Here is a 24,064-nt window from a genome sequence, read left to right as displayed (position 1 = left end):
TAACCTTTAGGCAGTGATTGTTTAAAATAAATTCAAAGAGCGGTAACTTTCCTTATTACTTCAGCTTGCCAGGATCATGGGTAAAGGCAAGCCTGTTTGGGTCTCAGTCAGTTGAAACATTTAGTATTACATCATTGCCAAGAGAGGAGTGGGCATTTATGACACAGTCTTATCATTAAATCACTTCCTTTAACCTCCCTCAAGGAGTACTTTTAGTAGATGATGTCTTTTTGTCATGGTTTGGACAAATCTGCAGTCTCTTAGCCATCTTCTCTCATCACTGATTTCTGGCATGTTTACATTTACGTTATCACTGTTCATAAATTAGTGCGAGTCATCAGAAGAGCCCCCTTATATTGTGGAGACAAAACCAACTAGTGATTGAAGGTGGAAAGATGTTAGGAAGGTAGCGGTCTCTTCCATTTTGCCACTGAATTTCTCTAGTGATTCACTTTTCTCATCTGCAGAACGGGAAGTCTGTTGAGACAGTTGATGAAGTGTTTGTTATAAATCAGTGATGGTTTCTGGCAAGCCCACTGCCTCCTGTACAGATCCTCTGCACGGCACGTGCCAGCGGAGCACGGCTGGAGACAGCCAGACATGCTGGACGAGGCTGCGCAGCCTTGCTTCTGGGACACCCACAGTTGCTCCATGTCAAGCATGAGCACTGGTTTGCGATGGGGCCTGTGGGTATTTTGGAGAAATGGCAGCTCTGAACAGGATGCTGCTATGGCTGGAAGATTTCGTTTGGATACCACACTGTCCTCTCAGCATTCCCAAATGGTTCAGAAGAGAGACCCATGTGGCTAAAGCTGGGTTTGGTGTCCTGACCAGCTACATGTGGCCCATGTCCTGTAAGCTGACACTACTTCTGTAAACCCACAAATACTGTACTCTTAGGTAATAACTCTGCAGAGAGTTAATGCTGAGGGACGGGTTTTTAATTGCGTCTAACAGTTCCTTTTTCTGCTGGACTAATGTGTGGTGCTGTTTTCCTGTGTTTATAGTGGCATGTGAGGAGCAGGAAGGGGGTTGTGTAGTGATGAAAGCAGAGGACTAGAGGGAGAGCAACAGGCTTTCTAGGTCATAGTCCCAAATCCCCTGATGACTCACAAATCGGTTAAGTAATTTATTCTCTTGATGTCTTGTACTCATCTGGCAAGTGGATCTATGTGTGAGAGGAAGGGAAGATTGAGTTAATTTCTGTCAAGTTCTTTGATCTTTAAATGAAGAGAGGTTTATGAAATTTATTTGTTTTCCAGTATCCTATTCGTCCAGCTTCCATGACATATGATGATGTTACACATTTATCAGCGAAGATAAAACCAAAGCAGCAAAAGGTTGGTCACTGTTTGAGTCTAGTCTGCAAAAGTTGTTTCATGTTGTGCAGAATGTATTTAAGAAAAGCACATTGTACTATTAAGCTATTATAACTGAGCAGCTACTTGCAGAACCTGTGCTTGGAGTTACGGGGGAGTCTTTCATTGTGTCTGTAAAGTAGAATTTACAATAAGAGTGGTTGATAAGTGAGAGGAATTAAAGTCATGATGGAAAAGCCACTCTTTTATTATAAAATAGTGACTCGGGAAACGTAGTTACTAATGCTAATTCAGTCTGTGCTTGTGCCTATACAGCTTGATTTAAAAGGTCTTTACAATATTCAGAAAAGAGTTGAGCTTTGGAGGAATGCTCTGTCTTTCACTGTCAGTGCAGGTCTTGATTTCTCTCTTTCCTGGCTCTGAATCATCAGCAGTCCTTTTGAAATCAGTGGGCTTGTATGGGTAGTGGAAGTATAGCCAAAGCCATGTGCTTGCAGATGTATCCCAAAACTGTGTCTGTGATTGTAAAATGCCTCACGTAAAAAGCACAGAAATAGATGTCTGTGATATTAGGATTTTGTTCTGGGAAGTGGTTAAGGAGAATATGTGTGTGAGTTTTGGAGTTAGAGTGCGTGTTGTGTTCAGGAAGTCTTCTATTAAAATCTCATTTCTCTGCTCCCATTCATTTATGTGAGAGTTTATGTATCTCTAGCCTATTGTTAAAATGTCTCCATCCTATGAAAACCCATATATGTGCTCAACTTTATGCATGAGGTTTGCCCTGTGGATTTGAATGATGCTGCTTATGTATTTAAATTTGCTGCAAACCTATGGAAATGTCAGCAAGTGTGGGACTGAATTTTAGTTTATGTGTTTGGGGTTCTGCCATGGTAATTAGCTCTGTTTCCTTTCATCTTATTTAGGTTGAACTGGAAATGGCCATCGATACTTTGAATCCTAACTACTGTCGCAGCAAAGGAGAACAGATTGCTCTCAATGTAGATGGCACATGTACAGATGAAACAAGTACCTACTCCTCGTAGGTGTCCTCTTTGCTTTAATTTTTTTTTTTTTTTTTTTTTTTTGTGGTGAGCATAAATACATACATGTCCAACAGGGCTTCAGGGGAAGGTGAGAACAAGTGGCTGTACAGTCTCGGGGGATGCTTTGGACACTGTTACATAGCAAGAATTCTTGGAAGTAACCTACATTTTTTTTGTGTCCTTCATGAGTTCTGAATTGCGAACAGAAAGATGGCTATATATATTTGCTGCAGTTGTTGATACTCCATTTTGAGAATTGGTGATTTCAGACTGTTAACATCTGTATGCCACATTGCCTGTGGAATACAGTCTCACAGCATTCTGTCTGCAGGAAGCTGATGGACAAGCAAACTTTCTGCTCTTCGCAAGCTGCGAGTAATGTTTCCCGCTATGCAGCTGCTGTTTATAAAAAAGGTACGTTTCTTTTGCTCACCGCTCACATCAGTGAAACATGCTCATTTCAGGGTTAAAATAAGATCTGTTTGTTCTTGGTTTTTTTTTTCAGCCTAGATTTTAATTGACTAATGCTTCTTTAAAGAAAGGAAAACTTCTCCTTATCAATGCCTCCAGAGTCCTTGAGAAGGTTTAGCAAAATTGTAAATATTATATCAGAACACTGTGGGTTTGTAGATGCCTCCGGAATCTTAACAGTGTGTGATGGCCTGAAATAATACACATTTGTAGCATAGATTGGTCATTGTTGTTAATATTACTATCTCCACCTAACCATATCTGTCTCATTTTCCTGTTCCAACACTTTTTGCCTCTCTCTTGTCTCCTAATGCCGTCACAGAGTTTTGATCTGAGGATCATTTGAGATGAAAATATGTAGATTGTCTTCAGTGATTACTATTTTACTGTGAGTCTCCTGAGCTATAGGTCAGGTCTGAGACAGAATGCGGCTCTCTACGAGATCTGGTTTCAACACAAAAAGGAAAGTAACAGAAATAGGTCTTGGTCTTTCATAGTCCTTTGAAATCCTGAGCACTTAATGAATTTTTCACTCAATCCCTTTTTACATTTTAGCATATTAAATATTTATTTTATTTGAAGCTGTGCCTTTACACAGATAGGGAGATAATGAAAAGTGCTGCCCTTGTGCAGTGGAAAAAAACAATTTCAACCAACATTAATTCTATTTTTCAGGTGAACTTCACCTGACTCCACTACATGGAATTCTTCAGCTGAGGCCAAGCTTCACCTACTTGGACAAGGCTGATGCAAAACACCGAGAAAGAGAAGCTGCTAATGAAGGTAAGTGCTCCATGAGTTGTGTTTTCTTTTGGGGGTGAGATACAACTTCTCTCTAGAATTTCATTAATAAGAGTCATTATATTCTGAACATGTTTATTATAACAATATACTGATTATAAGCCCATTTCTCAAATTATTTTGCTGATCTTCTTTTCAGTGTCATTGCATAAATGATTTTGTAGGCACAGTGTAGGGGATTGGCAGAGGGATGGGAGGTGGTGAGTAAGTAGCAGGAGCAGGGAGTGTCTCACCACTGCCACTGAAAAGCTGTGCTGTGAAGCTCGTGGGAGCAGTAGCTCCTATCGTAGGAGGAGAGTGGTGCTGTCATGCATTGCATAGTTTGCCAAGCTGGGACTGAACCCACAGTTGCGTAGTTCCTAGTACTGCTTTCTTCCTGTATGGGCCCCCAAACAGTTACAGATGGGCTTTGGCCGTTTTCCTGCAGTGATGTGTTTATTCTGTTGTATTTTTTTGGCAGGTGGTGATTCATCCCAGGACGAAGCTGAAGATGATGTTAAGCAAATTACTGTATGTCCAACTTCCTTTTCATGATACTTCAGGCAACAGTTCACAAGAAAGCATGACAATTTGCACCCCAAATAAAAGGACAGGAAACCTCAGCTAGTCCTGGTCACCCTGGGCTTGGGAGGGGGGGAAGCAAGATAGACTTGCGCTTGTTGTACAGGCATAAAGATGGCACTAACAGCAAGGGGTGATTCGTTTGAGCTAGGGCCCCTAGCTTCATTTACTTATGTGTCAAATAAATAATGCAATTGTTTTCTTTCTGGGGTTTGGGGGCTATATTTAATGATGCCCAAATCTTCTAGGTACGATTCTCCCGCCCTGAGACCGAACAAGCTCGTCAACGACGTGTTCAGTCCTATGAGTTCCTGCAGAAGAGACAAGCAGAAGAGCATTGGGTTCATCTGCATTATTATGGCTTGAAGGTAGGTGTGTGCTGGCTGCTGAAGAGGCCACCTGGGCATGAAGGCTCAGCCAAGTCTAAAACTGTTTTTAAATCTGGGCCCATGGGAATCAGGTAATTGTCAGAAGATAATGAAGAAAAGTAGGTCTGCAGCCATGAACAGACCCTGCAGTGCTCTGTACCTCCTGCACTGGATAATGCTTTGCAGGCTCCATGCTGGAAAAGGTTTAAAATTGAGAGTTGGACAAACACGAAGCGAGTACAAGAATTATACAGGTCTTGCATTATGAACTGGACTTTGTGAAAGACTTGGGGAACCCAGTCAGTTGTTTATCAGAAACCCTGTTTGTCTGGCCCATGTGCATGTTTGTCAGGAGATTTCAAAGTCATAGCAGCAGAAATGTTCCCACATGATGGAAGCATCTTTAAGAAAGTGAAAGCAGAACATCAGTTAGTGAGGTGGATCGCTTGAATGGTGCAGTAATGGCAGGGTGGTCACAGTTTGGAATGAGGAATCCAGCTCTCTGGCATCTTGCATGTTTTCAGTATGTGGTAGTGACTCTGTTTTTCTCCACATTTCCAGGACAGCCGTTCTGAACACGAGCGCCAGTATTTATTTAGTCAAGGTCATGGCCTTGCTGAAAACACGGAATTAATTAAATCTCCCAGGTAATGGTTTGATAGTTTCCTACAGAAATTGCAGTAACTTGTTGGGATTGTTTTCAGATTAATAAGCAGGTACATTCTTTAAAAGTCTGATATTTGATAATTCTATCCATGATAAAAGTAGAAGTGTTTAAAAAGTACAGAAACAAACTAGCCTTCAACTTATTCAGGTTGCTTCCTTTGTTTTCATGTAGTCTGAGATTAAAATTAGTTGTTTTGATTTGGGATTGTAGCCTCTTGTATGTTATCACAACCCTGCAGTATTGGGGCTGAGAATACTGTAAAGGAGAAGTAAAACAAAAGCTCCTTCTGGTTAAAATAAAAAAAAAAAAAAAGCTGAAGCCAATAACTTCCATAGTTGGCAAATTTTATAAAACTTTCCTTTGTGATTTGTGAGAGACACCTGAACTACTTGGAACTTGTTCAGTTTTGTTTCTTGGTGACTGCTGCTATACGGGAATCTTCCCATAACGTACTCTATACTAATGCTTCGCTGTAATCGGATGCAACCATGGCCCAAGTAAAAGGAGAGTGGCAAACTCTCTCTGTTTAATGGTCTGAATGTGTTTTTCTCAACATTTAACATCTCAGTGGAACAGTGCTAGGTGTTCTGAGAAATCTTCTGGATACAATTCTTTCCTCACGGGCACTGGTAATTACATGGGTAGGAAAGACTTTTTGCTAGTTACTGGTCTGATTCTCTCTGCTGGACCTCACATGACACCTCCTACTGCTCTGTCAGAGCAGCTGTGTTTAATGTATTTCCTCTTGCAGTTCCTCTGTTTGGACACCTCTTCTGTACAGAAGAGCTGAGATTCTGACTCCTGTTTATTTTGTTCCTTCTCTTTGGGCAGATGAATATCAATAGCTTTTACTAATACTGAATTTACAGAGTAAGATGGAAGAGGAATGAGGAGAGCTCTCTTTTCAGGCTGATGTTTTGTAGATTCAGACAAGTAGGATTGCTCTAAGCAAAAAATAATTGTACTTCAACATGGGAAGTCCCAAGACAAGCATTTTAAGGATATGTTTTCTTTTCTTCTAGTGAATATTTAATGATGCTGATGCCTCCAAGCGTAGAGGAAGAGAAGTAAGTGTTTGTACAGAATGTTCAAAGTCCATATTGGCTGGATGCTCTTTTTCATGGGCTGCAACTCTGCTTGTTTATCTGCAGTGACAAACCAGTGGCTCCAAGCAACGTGCTTTCTATGGCCCAGCTGAGAACTTTACCCCTTGCCGATCAGATTAAGATCCTGATGAAGAATGGTTTGTAACTTCTGTAATACATTTACACTTTACTTTGTGACTTCTAATTGCTTCAGATAAAGTACCTTTCCTAGTACTACCAGTTCTGTCACCCCACCACTGTCTGGCTGGCTGTCTGATTCTGTGAAGAATCCAAATCCTGCGCATTTCCTTAAAGAAGATGTGCTGTGTGGAGGAGAGCAGTAACAGCAGATCTGACTGCTGCTCTGTGTGTTTGCAGTCAGCTTACTCTTAGAATAATTTCTAATCTGATGATAGCTTTCTGGAGACATCTATTTCAGTGGGTATCTCCTGGAATTTGGGGTCTGAGAGTGAGTTATAAGTTGAGGGGTAATGAAACAAGCTACACTTCATCATTTTCTGGGAAGTTTTCAGTAATACGTACTTTGAGTGTCATCTGGGAATTTTATTTTGTTTCTTCAGAGTTGCTATCTGATGGGAGCAAATCCTCAGGACTTTACCTCAGGAGCTTCCCGTCTTGTCACATGTCTCCATTTCCAAGTATTGCCAAAGGCATAGATTTTTTAAAATTTATTTTGTTAATGCATTAATGCAGAACATGTTAAGCTAATGAACTTTGATGTAACACTAGCAGGTTTGGGTTTTTTTTTCTAAAATATAGCTTCAACATAAATCATAAAATCCTAGATGTATAAGTCTATGTCTACATCATGTGCATTGAAGAAACGTTTGAGCTAGTGTGTATTTTGCTTTTCAGTGAAGGTCATGCCGTTTGCAAATCTGATGAGTTTGCTAGGCTCTGGGACGGACTCTACGGCAGTTCTCCGCTGTATACAGCAGGTGGCAATGCTGGTCCAGGGAAACTGGGTGGTGAAGAGGTATGGCTTGTCTTTGTTACTGGGACATGGTTTTCTGCTTTAAGGAGAGGATCAGAACAATGGATTTTTATATACTCATCTTCCTTGTGTCCCAAAGTAGCCATGTTCTTAACTCCCGGTACTGTAAAACCTTGATTTAATGTTTGGTGCTTTTTAGTGCGGTCAGATATTCAAAATTCAAAGGGCTGGTGTTAAAGAATAATATGTTAGTACCTACCCCAATTAAAATTATGGCTAAACAGTGATGTAATCTGTCTTTGTATTTGAGTTATGTCAGATTTTTTATGTTGTCTTCAGTTGTTGTCTTTTGTGAGAGGACTGTCTCAAATTCTTCCAGAGATTAGTGTAAAATATAAACACATAAAGTGAAACCAGTATCAGCTATAGTATTTCTTAGCTAAATTCAGTCAAAGGAGCATCTTTGTGCAGTCACCTTGGTGTTCACGAATGGATGCTGCTCTTGTCAGCTGAAAGCTACCCTCTAGGAGGCATTACCTGCTTAATAAATCAAGTGTGGGGTACTGACTTTACCACATGAAGTGGATTCTGTAGCATACTCCTGTTTATTAGGATAAGGCATCCCAGTGGGAATTGAAGTCTAAATTGCAATATGGTTTTTTGTTTGTTTTTTGGTTTTTTTTTCACTTGGGTGGAGCACTGCATGCGGAGAATTACCGTCTCTGGAATAGCTCTTTGTGTGAAGCTGAGTGGCACCAGCTGCCAGTCCAAGTCTGTTAGCAGGATGTGTTTCAGCTATTGTGATACAGCCCTGTATTAGTAACGTGAACAGTTTTTACAGCAATTCCATGCTGTCCCTGCAGGCATTCCAGAGGGAAGCTGGAAGCAAGTTAAGAGACAGTATATTAGGATTCAGATTGTTTTTTATGTTGTAGCTGATTCTTTGTTACTAGTTTGAGGAGGAGGTAGTGTGTATCTCTTGTAGATATGGCGTGTTTGGGATGGTTGCGCACAGAGCAGCACATGCACACGTTAGAGCTTTAAATGGAGAGGGAGCCCATTTCGTTGGCATGGATAGGATCGAGATCTTGAACCTAGGTTTCACTGCAGCTTTGGAAAGCGTGCTAACAAATGTCATCCAGTTGGTCTTGCAAGCAGACAAGGACACACAGTAATGTTGGTCTCAGGGCTGTTTGGTTCAAGCATGATATTCTGTAGTATTGTTCTCTTAAGCCCTTGATTGCTAGGGAGGAAATAAAAAAAAAACAAACCATGTGTCCATATATCAGCGTGTTAGGGCTTCAAGGCTGTGTACCAGGTTAGCCTAAGCATTTCTTAGGATGATTCTGGTCTTGTTTACAGCAGTCCAAGGGAGGATAGACTTTGCAAGGACAAAGCAGAGCTTGTACCTTGTTGCATGCGTCTGCTAGCCACAAGGCTGTGCTTGCTGGTGTAAGCCTTTTTGCACTAGGGTAATTGCAGTGGTGTAATTACACCAATATTAATTCCTTTAATGAAAACCATGCTTTGGATAAAGGTATAATTTAACAGCAGAACAGGGAAGACATGTTTGTTATGTTAATCTTCACCAATGCCATTTTTCTGGAGTACCTAGTACCTAATACATCTTCCTTTTAAATTAACAGTGATGTCCTCTACCCAAAGGATACTTCTAGTCCGCATAGTGGAGTCCCTGCAGAAGTGCTCTGTAGAGGGAGAGACTTTGTTGTAAGTATAAAAGTGTTTATTGTTTTTAAAGGAAAATGTAGGTGTAGTTTGCCTGAGAGGCCACAGCATTGCAAAACTCTGCTGCTCTACTGCAATAAGGTGTTTCCTCCAAAGAAATTATTTGTACTTTAATCTTGAAGGTGTTACAAGTTTGTCAGGGCAGTATTGGTGTAGATTGATATTGTGGCTGGCTGGCAGGTTCGGATCATCTGTCATTAACACTATTCATCCCTTTCTAGTACGTGCTGTAGAGCCACTATCACATAGCCTGCGCAATGCAGGGCTTACAGAAAAGCCAGGGCTGGATAATAAACTGCTTGTTTCTCCAGATATACTTCCATGGATTTAGGACTGTGAGGTCTCAGGAGGGCAGTGTGGGTAAGCCTTGTGCTCCCTGAGCATGCACTGTTGATCTTTACAAAGGACTTTATTCCCCAGAGCTGCTAATCAGTGAAAGGACTTTGTTCCCAGGCACCTTTTGTGAGCAGTAGCTGCACATGGAAGTTGAAATGAATACAGGTCTTGTAAACATACACGTAGCCACAGCAAAAAGGAACAACCTCTGCATTGTGTTTGTTTTTGCTAACCATGGAAAGAATTAAGTTCCTAAGTGGTTTGTAAGTTCATATTCAGTTTATGGCTTCTGTCTCATCCAAGGGCAGCTGATGAGTGCATTGCTCTCATTTTTTTTCGGTTAGACCTGACTGTTCCCCTTGTTTGCAAAGTTTGGTTTTGAGATTTAGCTCTGAATAGGAGCATGCTGTGCAAGAGGCTTTAAGAATATTATAGTACTAGTGTAAGATAAAATTGAAACTGACTTTTTATTGTGTCTTGAGGTCTGCCCAAGACACTGCCATATGGAGACCTGGATTCAGGTGTGACCCAGTGACGTAAGTCTTTAGGACACAGCAGATTAGGTGACACATCATGCATAAAGTTCTAGGGACCAGAAATTATTGTGCTCACTTAAGTTTTAGTGATTAAGATGTAAAGTTAAATTATTTTCATTTGAATTATGTCAAATATACCTGGCATGAGAAATGGATCTGTGTTGATCTTAAAGGCAAATAATTTGCTGATTAGCTCTACAACAGGGAAGAAGTTAAAATGTTAGAAAATAAAGTATTGATACTTCTGGCTTTCAGACAAAGTGAATTGTCTGATTGTAAGGCTCAGAAGTAGTATGTAATGCTGTATTGCATCTGTGGAAAAAATGTGTTCTAGCTTAAAAAGTTAACTTTATTTCTCCCTATGTATTTGTGTAAAGTAATTAATAAGGTTAAAAAATATTTATGGCCACTAGTGACTTTTAGTGTCCACCGTTCCATGCTGTACTTTGGGGAGGAGGAGAAGTAATTTGTGTCTTTTCTGAAAGAGAAATGAGAAATGGGTACCTCAGAATTGTGTGGAAGGAGAGCTGGTAGATCTAATTCCTTTGGACAGCAGCTTCTTGTGCTTTAAAATAGAAATGCCCTGTGCCCTAAAGTGAGCTTGGTGGTTGTGTGTGTTTGTGGGCAGAGAGAAGCTGAATCAGAGAGAAGGATGTGTAGATGATGTCGCAGGGCAGGACAAAGTTGGCAGTAATGAGATTTTGAATTCCTCACAACTTTATTAATACACACAAACTAAAAGAGGTTGTAGCCTACTTAAATGGAGACGGGAAGAAATCAAAGGTCGTGTTCAGACAGTGATCTGCCCAAGTCCTCGTGTAACCTGTTAGCCCATTCTCAGCAGCTGCCTCTCAGGGTGTGAGACCTTAGGAGCTGCTCCGCAGAGCATGTAGCTTTTCCATTAACTGGGGACAAGTGTGTGAGTGACAGGCCATCTCGGCATAACTGTAAGTGCACTGAAGGAGGGAACAGGCCCTTTCTGGGGGGCTGTGTGCTGCAGAAAGGCACAGTCATCAGCCTCTACAGGCCCCTGCATTAACAGAAGTGGATGAAGAGTTTCTTTAGGTTGATGATTAGGTGTTTGAGAAGCTGAGCCTCAGGTGTACCTTCTGGAGTCCCAGCATCGCTGCAGTGGATTTTTTATTTTTTTGGAAGCTAAATAGAGTTTGAGTTCAAGAGATTCTTCATAGCTTTTGTAGTCACAGGTTCGCCAAGGCAAACCATGGACTCTCGAAGCTTTTGATACTGTGTTCATGGCCTTTTGAGGACAGAAGAGGCCAGAAAGTGTCTTTGCACTACCTGGCTGAGAATCACCTACTTCCACATTCTTGGAAGGAGTGGGGTTTCAATTTTTCTGGCAATATCATTGAACAGGGTTGTTACTAGAACTTCAGTACAGCAACTGCTAAGTACAGTTAGTAGGTTTTTCTCCTTTGTTCCCCTCCTAGATGTGGAAGTTCACACAGGACCGCTGGGTTGTGAGAAAGGAAGTGGCAGCAGTTACCAAAGTGAGTGATTTTTTTTTCTTCCTAACTAAGAGGTTGGTGATCAGTGTTGGGCATTGTCTGTGTCAGCAGTGGATGCTGCTGCAAGCATCTGCGTTACTGCTGACTTGCAGTGTGGCTCACCAGGCATGCCTTCACTTTGGAACAGGTATAGATACATACTCTTTTTAGAAATGTTTCAAGCAGCTCCCACAGTTACCACAACTCCACAGGATGTGACTGTCCTTGTAGCTGAGCCACTGGAATGCATCTTGTCCTCTCATTTGTTTCAGTGGAAAGCCAGACACAGTTTGAATTAAGCTGACTGATAGTGCACCAAAGCAGATGAGTGCTTGTGCAGTCCACGCTAACTGCTCTGCTTTGGGTGTGTTACAAAAGAGCAGCTCTTCTGTTGATACTCGCCAGTTGTCAGTATTGAAAGAAAGCTTTAAAGTAAGTCGGGCACCTGAATATACCATTAAAACTGGCAAATGAATGAGAAACATTAAATAAAGAGGTCAAATAAATAATTTCCTTAAAATGCAGTAAAATAATAAAACACAAGTCAGTTTATGTACAGACCATCTTTTTTGGAATGTAAGATCCAGTCCTGCTTAAAAGCTGTGCGTGTGTAGGTACAGCACGTCTGACCTGCAGCTCTAAAGTAAGATTAACATTTTAGAATATGCTTCTCTTCACAATGGAGTCTTTTCATCTCAGTTTGGAAACTCCCTTTTCTTCACAAAACATGCCATGAGCTATTTGACTCTCAGGTGATTAATCACCGCTATTCTCTGAAGTCTTGTGCTTTTAACATAGTGTGGAAGTGTTGGTGCTGCAGAGGATGAGTATCTCTGACTTAGCTGGGTGTGTATTTGTGGAAGTGCTCCATATGTACCCCACATCAGCCCAGCTCTTCCTGTCTCATGGAACAATGCCCGTTGCTGCATGTCTGCATATGCCCTATGTAAATTGACTTTGATATTATTTATGCTTTTTCTTTTTCTTTTAGCTTTGCCCAGAAGATGTGAAAGACTTCCTAGAGCACATGTCTGTGGCAAGAATAAACAAAGGTTGGGAGTTCATGCTCCCTTATGACGAAGACTTTGTTAAGAAGCATCCAGATATAGTTCAGAGGCAACATATGCTGTGGATGGGCATTCAGGCCAAGTAAATGACTTGTTTTATTTTGAAGAATAAGTTAAAACCAGAACTATCTAGTACAAAGTTTCTGAAGACATTGATAGATAATTTGATCTGTATGGCCTCAAAGGTTTCCCCCTCACAGTCACCAGGCAGTGGTGTGGTGGGGATGTCACTGCATCATTCAAGTCATTCCTGTTCCTTGGCTGCCTGGGGGAATTGAGTGTTCTAGCTAATGGCTAAAACTGTCATGGCTGGATGCAGGCATAACAACTGAAACCTTCCTGGTATATTTTATTTTTATCTTTCAGATTAGAAAAGGTCTATAATCTCTTAAAGGAGCACTTGACACCAAAGAAACAAGAGGCACAATCAGGTAAATGGAATTGTGCTTGGATCATCTTGAAGAACATGCATCCCTTCCTCCACATTCCTGGGTGATGTTTGAATTCCTCTCTGGTTTTGAATGTGGTCAGGGCTGGTCTTGTTTTGTTTAATATTTTTCCTTTCCTGCGATTTCTTCTGGATTGTTTGAGACAGATTTTGGTCTGTACTGACATCACTGATGTTGGGTTGACACAAGCTTACTGTAACATCCTTGTAGCGGAGCAGGGAGGATTCCTTGGCACTGGTGGCTTGGTGTTCAATAGTGTGAAATCAGCTGGTTCTGTTACCAGTTGGTTCTGCTTGTATGGTGTGAGGGCATAAGCAGTTCCCGAAGAGAGGACAGGGCCAGCACACAAGTAATTCTCACCTCTCAGTTTGCAAGCTAATGTGCATGAGGTGATTTTTTTTTTTTTTTTTTAATTTCCCCTGATTTGCACTGAGCTCTCTGTGGTGTGGTTGAGGGCTGAGCAATTAGTGAAGAATGTGTTTGGCAGGGGGCTGTAAGCAGGTGTGAAGCTGTCTCGTCTTGACATCCTTCTCCACCATGGATGCCAGTGAGAATATTAAAGTAGCTGCTCCATAATCCTAAAAGATTGTGAAAACTTGAGATTCCAGAGAGTTTTAACTAGGCATTTGGCTCATTGCCAGACACTGGAGCCAATGAAGAGTATAAGCAGAAGTGACAAACGAGCATACGAATCCATTTCAATACTCTGTTTGATCTGCTTGGAAGGATTAGGTGTTGGGTTATTTGGAGAAGATTAGTGAGCCTAACAGCAGAGAAGATAACAGCATGTGTGCTGTGCGTGCTTTTGCCTTAAACACAGCACTCCTTCCTTTGCCATTGAGACTGCACTCCTCTGCTGCCAGCACGCCCCTTCCTTTCACCTTTGGGTAGCTGGGTGTGGAGAGGACACAGGGGAAGAGGCGAAGGATTGCATGGGAAAGGGCTCCTTCCTGTCCCTTTCTACCCATCACTGGGTCATAATAGTAAGAGGAGGGTCCCAGACTTTCATACTGTGCACCTCATGCTAAAAGAGTGTTCAGGTTCACGGTTAACCCCTTCACTCTCCTCGCTGTACCTGTAGGACATCCTTGTGCTGGCTCTGGCAGTTGCTGCAGCAGGCCCCACCAACCACTAGATATCCTAAAAAAAAAAAAAAGTTGGGCATTTGGGTCACAAGTAGAGATGTTGAAGCAGTCTGTGTCCTGGTTTCTTGATTTGCGGACAAGGCCGTAGTGATTGAACAAGTGCACTGCAGGTTCCTTGGCTGGAACACCCTTCCCCAGGCTTACAATCTTCAGCATGTTTCTCTTTAAAAAACACTACCACTCCCCCTCCCCTCCACCCCCCAAAAAAAACCCCAACCCAAGTCTAAAGTAAAATCTAACTAACTAACTGGGTTTATGCCTTAGGTTTCACAAGCAGATGATGTTTCCTGGTTTTATTTCACTATGAGCCCTTCAAGAAATGTTCTGCAAGACTGGAGCCCTGGTTGTTGTGAAATTTATGGTATCTTTTGTTTCTTACTAGCTCATCCATTGCTGGTTTCTGGGGAGCAAAGGGTCAACATGGCTAAAGCAAAAGTCAAGCAGAACTATGGGCAGCTGGAGAAGGAGCTCCAGAAGCAAAAGGCAGAGATTAAATCAAATGACACCTCAGCCAAGATGGATGTTTCCAATATCCGCATTAAAGAGGAGCCTGTGAGTGACGAGGAGCCGATGGATACCTCAGCTTATGAGGGCATGAACAACGGCATTGTCAACGGCCTCCATGTGGAGGAGGACTCCACGGACTCTTTAAACGGCCACATGCCTGGAGGCTGCATTGACCGGGTAGCCCAAGAACTGAAGGCATTTGTGTCCTCAACGTTTAAGAAACAATTTGTACTCACCCTGAGTGAGCTTAAACGGTTATTTAACCTTCACTTAGCCAGTCTGCCTCCAGGACATACGTTGTTCAGTGGCATTTCAGACAAAATGTTACAGGACATGGTGTTGGACACTGGCTGCAAACAGATTTTGGTGCCTGTAAGTATGTTTTTCCCTTGGTGTACTTTGGGGAGGAGGGATTAGAGGGACAGTTAAACGTCTGAGCTGTGAAGTGTTTGTGTCCTGTGCTGGTGGACTGGAAGAACAATGTGCTCTGAGTAACTGTCCAGTATTGGATATGTTGAAGCTGCTAGAGGTTTGTCTGACATCCTGCTTCTCGCAGGTCCTGCACTCTGCGTTCTTTGCGGTATGCTGCATAGCTTAGTTGTCTTTGGGGCTGTTTTCACGTCCATGCTGTTGGGCTGCAGTGACTCACTGTCCCAACTCGCTCCTGTTAGCATGATCTAAGGCAGTCCCAGATTCCCATCAGCTCTCCTGGAGTTGCACAAGCTCCTTCTCTCAGAGACAGGGACAGAGTTGGGAGAGGAAAGGTGGCATTGATTGCCTGGGAGCGGCAAGGCACACCCAGCAGAGCCCTCTGGGAAGCGACAAATGTTATCTGCAGCAGATTTCTTGGGTCAATCCTTTTCCTCCTAGACTTTGCAGCGGTGTCTTTGTTTTTATGGAAATGACATATGTGATTGCGTGAGACAGAGCAGGTTTGTGTGACAGTAGATTGCTTAGGAAAGGAAAAGGAATTTGGCATCATGGGAAAGAGCCTAAAAGGAAATTAATTTTACAAGACATCTGGCAGTGCTGATTGGGTTGCAACCAGAAAGAGCTTGGGAGGCAGCTGCCTTTGGGGAGAGAGGAAGAGACCTGTGAACTGCTTGAAAGAGCAGGCAGGGCGGAGAGAGGAGGAAGCAGGCAGGCTGACAGGAGCCTGGAGCATGGGCGTTGAAACCAAGCTAAGGAATAAGGGATGCAACGACGGGGCAGAAATAATATGTTCAGTCGTGTGCGAAGTACGTGTTGTGGCACCTGGGAACTGAATAACAGACTTGAAATGCCACTAGGGAGACCACCAATTTCAGTACTTTCTGCTTTCTCTCCTGACAGCTGGGGTAATGTTTGCCTGGAACTGCCTTTTAATGCTGGCAGGGCTCTCTTGTGCACAGTGCACTGTGTGCATTTACCATGCTGATGGCAAATAGCTGAGGTCGTTGCTGCTCTGTTACTTGGGACTGGGACTTGTTTGCTTTGGAAATGTTGGGATTTTGGAAATGATTCCATCCACTCTTTGTGTAAAGGCTGTGAGGAGTGAAAGTGGGATAGTTTCTTTTTTCAAAAACAACCCAAATAAAATCCTCCTGAAGAGAGGTCGTTGAGAACTTCCTTCTGTCTGGAAAACCCTGCCACAGGAGACCTGCAGAGGTGTAGAAGTGGCCACTGGAATGTCTCTTGCTGGAGTTCTTCTCTAAGTTTTAGCTCTGCTGACCCAGAATTTACTGCAAAACTTGAGATCTTGTACAGCAGCTTGTATAAGCTTGTACTATTATCAGCAATGTAAATCGTTACCCCCAAGCCTCCCCCTGATGATCTGTGCAGATGGGGAAGGTGCTGGGGCTGGTTTTACTCTTTGCATGGGCTCGTTACACTTTGGTATTTCTTGATTGTTCCCCTGGACAATTTTGTCAGAACCCAAGGAGGGCACCTGAGCTCAGGGAAAGCCTGGAGTGCTGTTTGGCATGGGATTTCATAGTTGCTCATTAGTTTTCTGTAATTGAAAGTGCTTTGGTGATAAAAATCAATGATGAGAGGTAATTAAAATGATGTTCTGTGGGGGGTGAAGACACTCTTGGCTTGCATGCTGCCCTGTTATAGAAAACATGTTGCTGAAAGCTGCAATTGAAACCTTACCAGGGGAATGCAGGATTTATTATAAAGCTGACTGACTGCACCCAGGGTATGAGATAAATAGTATTTGTGGGGAGCCAGAGGAGAGGCCACTCCAGCTGCAAATGAGGCCGTGGGGATGCCTGCAGGGTGCTGTGCTTGCCTGTGCTTTGTAGCATCCTCAAGTGGGAAGGAAAAAGCACACGCAGAAAAATAGAGAATCCTGGGCAGGTGCAGCCAGGTGCAGTGGGCTGCTGCTGCCATCACGACAGAGCGAGCAGAGGCATCCTCGGCAAACACTGGCACTGCGCGTGTGTCCGGAGCTCGAGCAGGCTGAGCCTGTGTCCAGCCCCATGACAAACGTTTGCACAGGAACCTCACTCCTGAGTATCTGCACCCAACTCCTGCAGACTGGTGGGGTGCATGGGGGTGGCTGGCTCCTGCTGCGTCCCTTTCCCAAGGTGTGTGGAGCGGCAAAGTTCTGCCCAAATCTCGAGGATATTTTTGAGGCATCAGGAAATGACGTAACCGTTGCCGGTGTCCTGCCTGGCTAGGGTAACAAGAGAGGAATGCAGCCCTGCGCTCACAGTGAGCCTTTTGGGCTAGTGCTGATGCCAGGCTCCTGTGGGGGTAAGCACAACAGTTTACCTCTAGGATTATTCCAGCTGGTAAGTGTTTTTTTTCTGGCAGACTCAGCTGCTTTCAGTCTGGTTTAGCTGTAACGCGAGGCTGCCTGGCAGTGGCTATTTTTAGGGTGTGCTCAGTGCTTGAGTGAGACACATCCCAAAGCCAAGGGCTCCTCCCCGAGAGCTTCCGTTTCGACGTGGCAGCCCTGGGGACCTGGGGCAGCAGTTCATCTCCTGCAAGCCCTGTATTCGCTCCGGGAGCTTAGAGCAGGAAGGGGCAAAGGGCAAGTCTTTTAAAGAAGGATTTTAAGGCAGTGGAGAGCTGTTTCAAGGTGAGGCTGGAAAGATTAAGACAATGAACATAAAGTGATGAAGGGACAGTGAATGGCGAAACAGTAAAGCTGTTTGGACAGAGCAGCGTGTCTCTCTGAAGGGTCGCTGATGGCATTTCCCGCTCCTGCGGACAGGCTGTGTGACAGCAGCAGGCGAGCAGGGTGCTGCTGGCAGCAGCATTTGCAACAGTTTGCAGAGTAAGGGTGGAGGAGAGGAGGGGATTCTGTGGGTTTTTCTTCCCGAATAAGTATTGTGTTGGTTTGGAAGCCGTTTCCTGACGGAGTGGCCAGATAAACACAGCTGCATTTCAGACGTGTGGCTGAGGCAGGAGTTTGCATTCCGGGTCTGTGCTGAGTGACTCTCTCAGAGTGAGGCAGCTTGTGGCTGGGTGCTCTCAGTGCCCTGCATTTTGCCTTTCCTGCTGCAGTTTGGTTTTTTTTCTGGAGGGAAGCTGAAGTATTTGATTTTATCTGTGCTGAAAGCATACAAGGGATACTATTCCTCAAAAGCAAGTGTCCTTACGAGAACTGCGTCAGGTGTTGTGAGCCTAATAACCCTGAATCCTGGCTCTAAACCAAGTGTAAAACCTTGTTATATTGCAGCCATTTAGACCCATGTGAGAGCCAAAGCTGGTAATCCCACCAGGCAGCTCCCACTGGACAAAACTCTTCCCCTTGCAATAAGATTAGGGTCAAAGTGTGAAGGGAGAGGCTGATCTTTCACTGCGATGCACAAGTCGTTTGGCGTGGTGTGAGGGAGGCTGGGAAGAAAGGTTTGGTTTGTACCAGCAACCAGGATTGAGGGATACTGGAACCATCAGGACTGGCTTGTTATTTTTTCGTAGATGATTGATTTAGGTCGTCTGGGCAGTTAGCAGGGAGTAAATTTTTAGTCACAGACAGGAAGAAATGTGTCAGGAGTGAAGGCATATTCCAGCATTGCTCATTAGTCACTGCACCAAGGGGAAATGTTAAGGCAAATGGATGGTATTTTATTTTTTAGGCGTTTAGGGCACGGAGGGGGGGCAGTTGTATTCCTTCCTGTGTGCAGGGGTGTGAGGGCTCTGCCTCAGAAAAAATAAATGTATTTCTCTATTTTGGCAGATGGGGGAAAAAACCAAACCAAACCAAAAAAAAAAAAAAAACCACTTCATTTTTGGAGCCTGAAATGAGCAAATGTCTGGTTCACTGTCCATCAGCATTCAGTCTTCTGGAGTCCTGTAGTCTGCCCCAAAACAGAGATGACAGATACAGCAGAAGCGCAGTGCTTGTCAGTAGTGCTGACTTGGGATTAGTGAAGCAGATAAATACAGGATAGAGTCTGAATCTCTAAAACCTGCCAGTATAACTGTAAAAAACTCCAGAGAGAGCCTGCAGCGCACTTGGTGCTCTCAGTTGAGTACTGCTTTGGATGGTCTGGAAGCAAATGCTGCTGACAGGAAAAATCTAGACATCTTGCCATGAGATACCGGCTGATGTTCAAGCCCTAGGATTGTTCTGGTACATGGTCGTTGACTCTCCACCAGTGGGAAACTGTCCCCATGCAAAATTCACAGGATTCCAGTATGCCCAGCAGTTCTATTTTAAAGCTCTGAAATGGTTGGTGGTGTGCCAGACATGGCATCAGGGCCCATGGCACTGGTGTGGGTCACCCCACTGTGACCAGAAGCATCAGTCGAATGTGGCTTGGGCACATCAGGACACACGTGGGTGCCATGGTGCTTGTCCATTCCCTAGGCCATGGTTAGCCCCTCATTAATTTGGGGTCTGTGTGCTGCAGGATCACCCAGCAGGACATGTTTGATACTGTTCGTGTTTCTGTTGACATCATAGGGCCTGTGAGAAGGTGTCTGCTCCGTGTCTGCAGGATGGGCCGTGCCTGAGCAGGCACAGGGGCTGCCAGAGCGAAGTTACCCCTTTCAGTGTAGAATGGGAGAGCAGGCTATGGTGTTTCAGCAGTTCTCATTACATGGCAATAATGTTTTTGATTCAGTAGTAGGTGTCCAGGGATGCTGTATCACAGAATCATTAAGCAGAGCTCATTAAATAGGTGGTTATTTTTAACAGCCTCTTGTTCTCAGTTTCCTCCACAGACTGCTGCTTCACCAGATGAACTAAAGGTCTATGCACTTTGGGAAGCCGGTGACACTTATGATCAGGTAAAGATAAAAATAAGTGACATTCCCAAGTACATGTTTCTTGAGCATATGGCATTGTTTGAATTTGTGTTTCTGGAGCTGGTACAGCAGGTAGTTTTCCTCTTTCTCTGTTGAAGTGTCCGGTTTTCAATACCAATCTATTTCCAGCTGAGAAGAAGCTCTTAGCTCGCAGGGTGATCATTGCGGTGTCAAGACAAGGTGGTGTGGGCAGAAACAACACAGTATGTTGGTAATACATGTCAGTACCTAGCTCAGTGGAATACAAATAATTTTGAACGTGTGAGGAGAAAGGATTCTCTGATGCAGGGCTCACACCAGGATCCAGTCCAATTTTTTTTTCTTTTGATGGTAGTGTAATGTTGACCAGAGATTAAATTATGTTGTTACCTGATGTGTCTGTTTATACATAGAGTAGGAAATGATTACAGCTTATGTGAGCATCTCCTGAGTTTTAAGTACTATCAGAGTAAATAAAGTGAAAAGGAAGGTGCCTAACAAAATGAGCATGGACACCGTAACTCCTCTGTCCATGATCTAAATAAATTTTTATAGGAAAGAGTCAAGCAGTATCCAACCTCCTGGCTGGAGTGGGCCACGTGATGAACTCCCTTGGAAACATTTGAGAGGAATATATTGCAGCCCCCTCTTCAGCATATTCTTGTGCTTTCGGAGGTGCCCTAGGTCACAGGACAGGTGCAGGTCTGGCCGTGGGGTAAGGAGAGATCCCTGTAAAGCCCTCAGAGGCTAGGGCACTGCTGAAGAGCAGATATATATGGGGCAGCTTCAGGACTATGATGCAAGAATCCGCTAATGTAGTTCAGTGAATGTTTTGTACAGGCTAAGGCACGTGCAGTTTTGATACAATAATTATTCTTCTCTTTGTATTTATGATACATTTTCCTTTAAAGCATCGCCAAGTTTTGCTTGAAATCTTTTCAAAAAATTATCGAGTGCGCAGGAATGTCATCCAGAACCAGCTGAGTCAAGAATGTGGAGAAGATCTAAACAAGCAGGAGGTGGATAAAGTGTTAAAGGTAAATTTCTGTTCCGTTGTGGGTTTGATGCCATTAATTTTTAATGCTTGGTTTGAGCAAAGGATCATATTTTATGTTGAATTGACAAAAGATAAGGATGCAAGAACAATAGTTGTTGGAATGTAGACAAAGCCTGTTTTTTCAGCTTGTTTTCTTAAAAATACGCTTGTCTTATTCTACCTTCTTTCCCTCCAAGGAGTAGTAACTTTGACTGATGTGTTATTTTGTATTATTGCTACAAATCTTTATTTGTCATTGTGGACCAGCAGAGAATAGAGCGCAGTAAATGTGATACTTCAGAGTTATTTTTAAAGAATGTGGAGTTAAACATTTAGTAGGTGGGAGGGTTCTGCACAGGGTGCTGAGTTTACCAGCCGACTGCTGTTGGTTAATGCTGAAGAGCAGAAGTGCCGCATACTCAGAAGAAAATGCATTTCATTCTGTAGTAGGCCGTGCAGCAGTGTATGGAGCAAAACCCTAGCCAAAACAAGCAGGCAAAGTAGTAGTTAACACACTTCTTTGTGTTTATTGAATCCTTTCATCTCTGTCTTTGAAGGTGCACCATTTGCTTGCTAAAGAAGTTTAAGGTAAAAAATACGGACCACACAGGCCGTGACTGACAAGCTTTAAAAGCGATGCAGGATGGCTACGTAGGATGCAGGATGCCAACTACTGTAATACTTTAATCATTGTTGCTGGGCCTTTGCTCACTGTCACCCGCGTCAAGAAGACAAGTCCTTAAGTACTTTATTAAGTACTTTATTACACTGGGTTCTGCAAATGGAATAATAGCATATTTCAAAAATTACAGATCTGTTGCTGTGATAATAAGCAAACTGGTCTTGGTTGAACGATTCTGATCTTCTTAGCATTAAATTAAGCTCAGACATTTCTGCCTGCTAGACAGTATTTCATGTGGCTTGCCTGTGCTGGGAGATTGTCAAACGACTAGATGAGCTCAAGTATCAGCTCTCCTGGAACATCTAGACAACGCACTGGCATTAGTTTTTCATGGTGCTGTTGCTATTTAACAGATAACCTATTTCTGGAAAAAATACCTTCCCCTAAAAAAACTAGGTGCTGTTTTTTTATTAAAGTCACTAAGCCATTGTGCGACCAGCCTTGTGTTGTATCAGGCTTCTTCGCCTTGAATACATTTGTCACAGAAGTATGTGAAATTATCTGTTTCTGAAATAAAATTTAGAGGTATGATTTAATGAAATAGGAAGATTCTGTGGCTTCTTTAAGCCACAAGAGATTGGATTCCTCTTTGAATGAAATTGGATTTTTTTTTTACTCCTGTTTCCCCACCTGCGTGTGCTCCTTTTTTATACACAGAGGAACAGACTGACAGGGTTTGTATTTTTGCATCTGCAGATTAAATCTGCAAACCCTCTTTCTAGCCTCCACATTTAATTTTGTAGTTGTTTTTGCGATGTGTGGGTCCCAAGACTTCAGAAAAAAAATATACTTTTTTCCCTTTAAGCTCCAAAGCATCAGTTCTGTAGCAGTATTTGAGCTTGTGTTGAATTACCTGAATGGGAGAGTGGGAGCAAAAGAAAGAAGCTATTAGCTTAGAACTCGAGAGACTTGGTGCTCCTCTAATAGAAATAAGAAAATGAGCCACAAGAAAACCCACGTACTGAACTCCTTTGCTGTGGTGCTTACCTGCTGTAAGCTTAGTAGACGTATGCTCAGAATACCAAATCGCAGTTCTGAGGTTCAGCAGTTCATTATCACAGAATGTTGTTTCTTAAAAGGCTTCGGATCTGGCGATTACCTTCACACTGCAGCCCGTTCCCGCTGCTCCCTTCGGTCTCTCCACCTGAGCTTCAGCCTGTGTTTACCCCTCAGTTCCACTTGTCCTCACCCCTCCCTGCAACCTTTCTTATGCTGGCTCCTGCACCATCCCCATCTTCTCCCCTAAAAAGCCCGATTTCTTGCTGCCCTTGCATTGTTTATCCCCCTTGTGTTCTCTCAACCTTCCCCCTCTCGGGTTTGCCATCTTCATTTAAGCTATATGGCTTTCAGAGTGGAGATAACCTTCCAGCTCCGGATTCATGCTCTCTCGTGTACTGGAGAGGGGACTTTTGTTATTGATCACATTTGTTATCCCAAAGCCAGGCAATGGTTCCCAAGACCTTACAGACTCTTTCTTTCTGCCCAGGACTGCTGTGTGAGCTACGGCGGAATGTGGTATCTTAAGGGGACGGTGCAGTCTTGACAGCGGTGGTAGTGGTTTCTTTACTTCAAGCGATCTCCAGGATGAAAGAGAAAACCTGCAGTGGGCGGCACAGATAGAGTAATGCTGTGGCCTTGGGAGTGTGGGGCAGGATCTGACCTGCTTTGGGGCACGTGTTGCAGAAAGACAGTCACTGACATCCTGACACACTCACACACGTGTTTGCACGGCCGCCTTGGCACAAGAGCAACTAGGAAGGCAACCTGGGACCCTGTCTGCAGCTTGAATGATCTGGGATTTCCAATGTACTTCAGTTCTCATTCTGTTTCATTATAAAAAAATAAAACCATATACTGACACAGACATGATGGAAAATCATGGTCTAGTACTTTATTTTGTATGTAATGCCAATAAATTAAATTTGTTTACAAACACCCCCTTTTTTCTTAAATACCTAGATGCTCATGCTTTAGTCTGAGCATTGTAGTAGCCCTTGCAGCCCTCTTTATAAAGAGAAGGTAGTCAAGTTCATGGAAAAGTCAGGCCAGGGAGAGGGGAACAAAATCACTGTCTCTAAACCTCTGTACTACATAGCAGTTGTTCTCACCTGTTGTCTGTGAAATTAGTTATTTGGAAAAGCACCTACATTTGAGACAGATGTGGAACAACTACTGGATTTCTTTTACTGGTGTGGGGTTGGTTTGAGGGATGTTCTGTATTACTGTATGCAAATACAGTGAGGTAAGTAAGTGAGTGCACCCTCTGGAAGGCATCCAGCTGTAGTTATCACATGTCAACAATGTAAAACCTCTATTTTGTGTAATTTTTTAAATAAAATTTTATCTTGAAGGTCAATTCTACCCTGCCTTGTATTTGTCCAAGAAGAAATGGAAGCTGCACCCACTCCTTTTATAGCCTGAAGGCTTACGGAGGAGGGAAAGGTCAGGAAGTGTTAGTAGGGGTTAGAGGTAGATCGTAAACTGCTTTACATCATTCTGCTCGCATCCTGTTCTTTAGGGGGCAGCCAGAGGTAGCTGTCAAGCTGAGGACCTGTTGCACAA

At 43.2% G+C, this 24,064-nt stretch overlaps 1 protein-coding gene across 1 annotated transcript in view; it reads left to right on the top strand.

Annotated features, from left to right (window-relative positions):
* Nucleotides 1-23,858, top strand: part of POLR3E (RNA polymerase III subunit E) — a 29,652-nt gene extending 5,794 nt beyond the window's left edge. Inside the window, exons 4-21 of the mRNA XM_086760015.1 lie at nt 1,263-1,340; nt 2,243-2,358; nt 2,694-2,776; nt 3,509-3,616; nt 4,095-4,144; nt 4,444-4,563; nt 5,125-5,210; nt 6,253-6,297; nt 6,382-6,473; nt 7,192-7,312; nt 8,917-8,998; nt 11,337-11,396; nt 12,385-12,542; nt 12,827-12,891; nt 14,437-14,933; nt 19,710-19,787; nt 20,696-20,821; nt 22,989-23,858. Of these exons, the coding sequence (XP_086616141.1) occupies nt 1,263-1,340; nt 2,243-2,358; nt 2,694-2,776; nt 3,509-3,616; nt 4,095-4,144; nt 4,444-4,563; nt 5,125-5,210; nt 6,253-6,297; nt 6,382-6,473; nt 7,192-7,312; nt 8,917-8,998; nt 11,337-11,396; nt 12,385-12,542; nt 12,827-12,891; nt 14,437-14,933; nt 19,710-19,787; nt 20,696-20,821; nt 22,989-23,045 (2,022 nt within the window). The 3' untranslated portion in view covers nt 23,046-23,858. The remainder of the gene's footprint in view (nt 1-1,262; nt 1,341-2,242; nt 2,359-2,693; nt 2,777-3,508; nt 3,617-4,094; nt 4,145-4,443; nt 4,564-5,124; nt 5,211-6,252; nt 6,298-6,381; nt 6,474-7,191; nt 7,313-8,916; nt 8,999-11,336; nt 11,397-12,384; nt 12,543-12,826; nt 12,892-14,436; nt 14,934-19,709; nt 19,788-20,695; nt 20,822-22,988) is intronic.
* Nucleotides 23,859-24,064: the final 206 nt, after the last annotated feature.

This window comes from Chlamydotis macqueenii, chromosome 15 (assembly GCF_036417535.1).
Source record: "Chlamydotis macqueenii isolate bChlMac1 chromosome 15, bChlMac1.mat, whole genome shotgun sequence".
Lineage (NCBI taxonomy): Eukaryota > Metazoa > Chordata > Aves > Otidiformes > Otididae > Chlamydotis > Chlamydotis macqueenii.
Note: the sequence above shows the minus strand (reverse complement) of the source record. Positions and strands in the feature narration are given on the sequence as shown.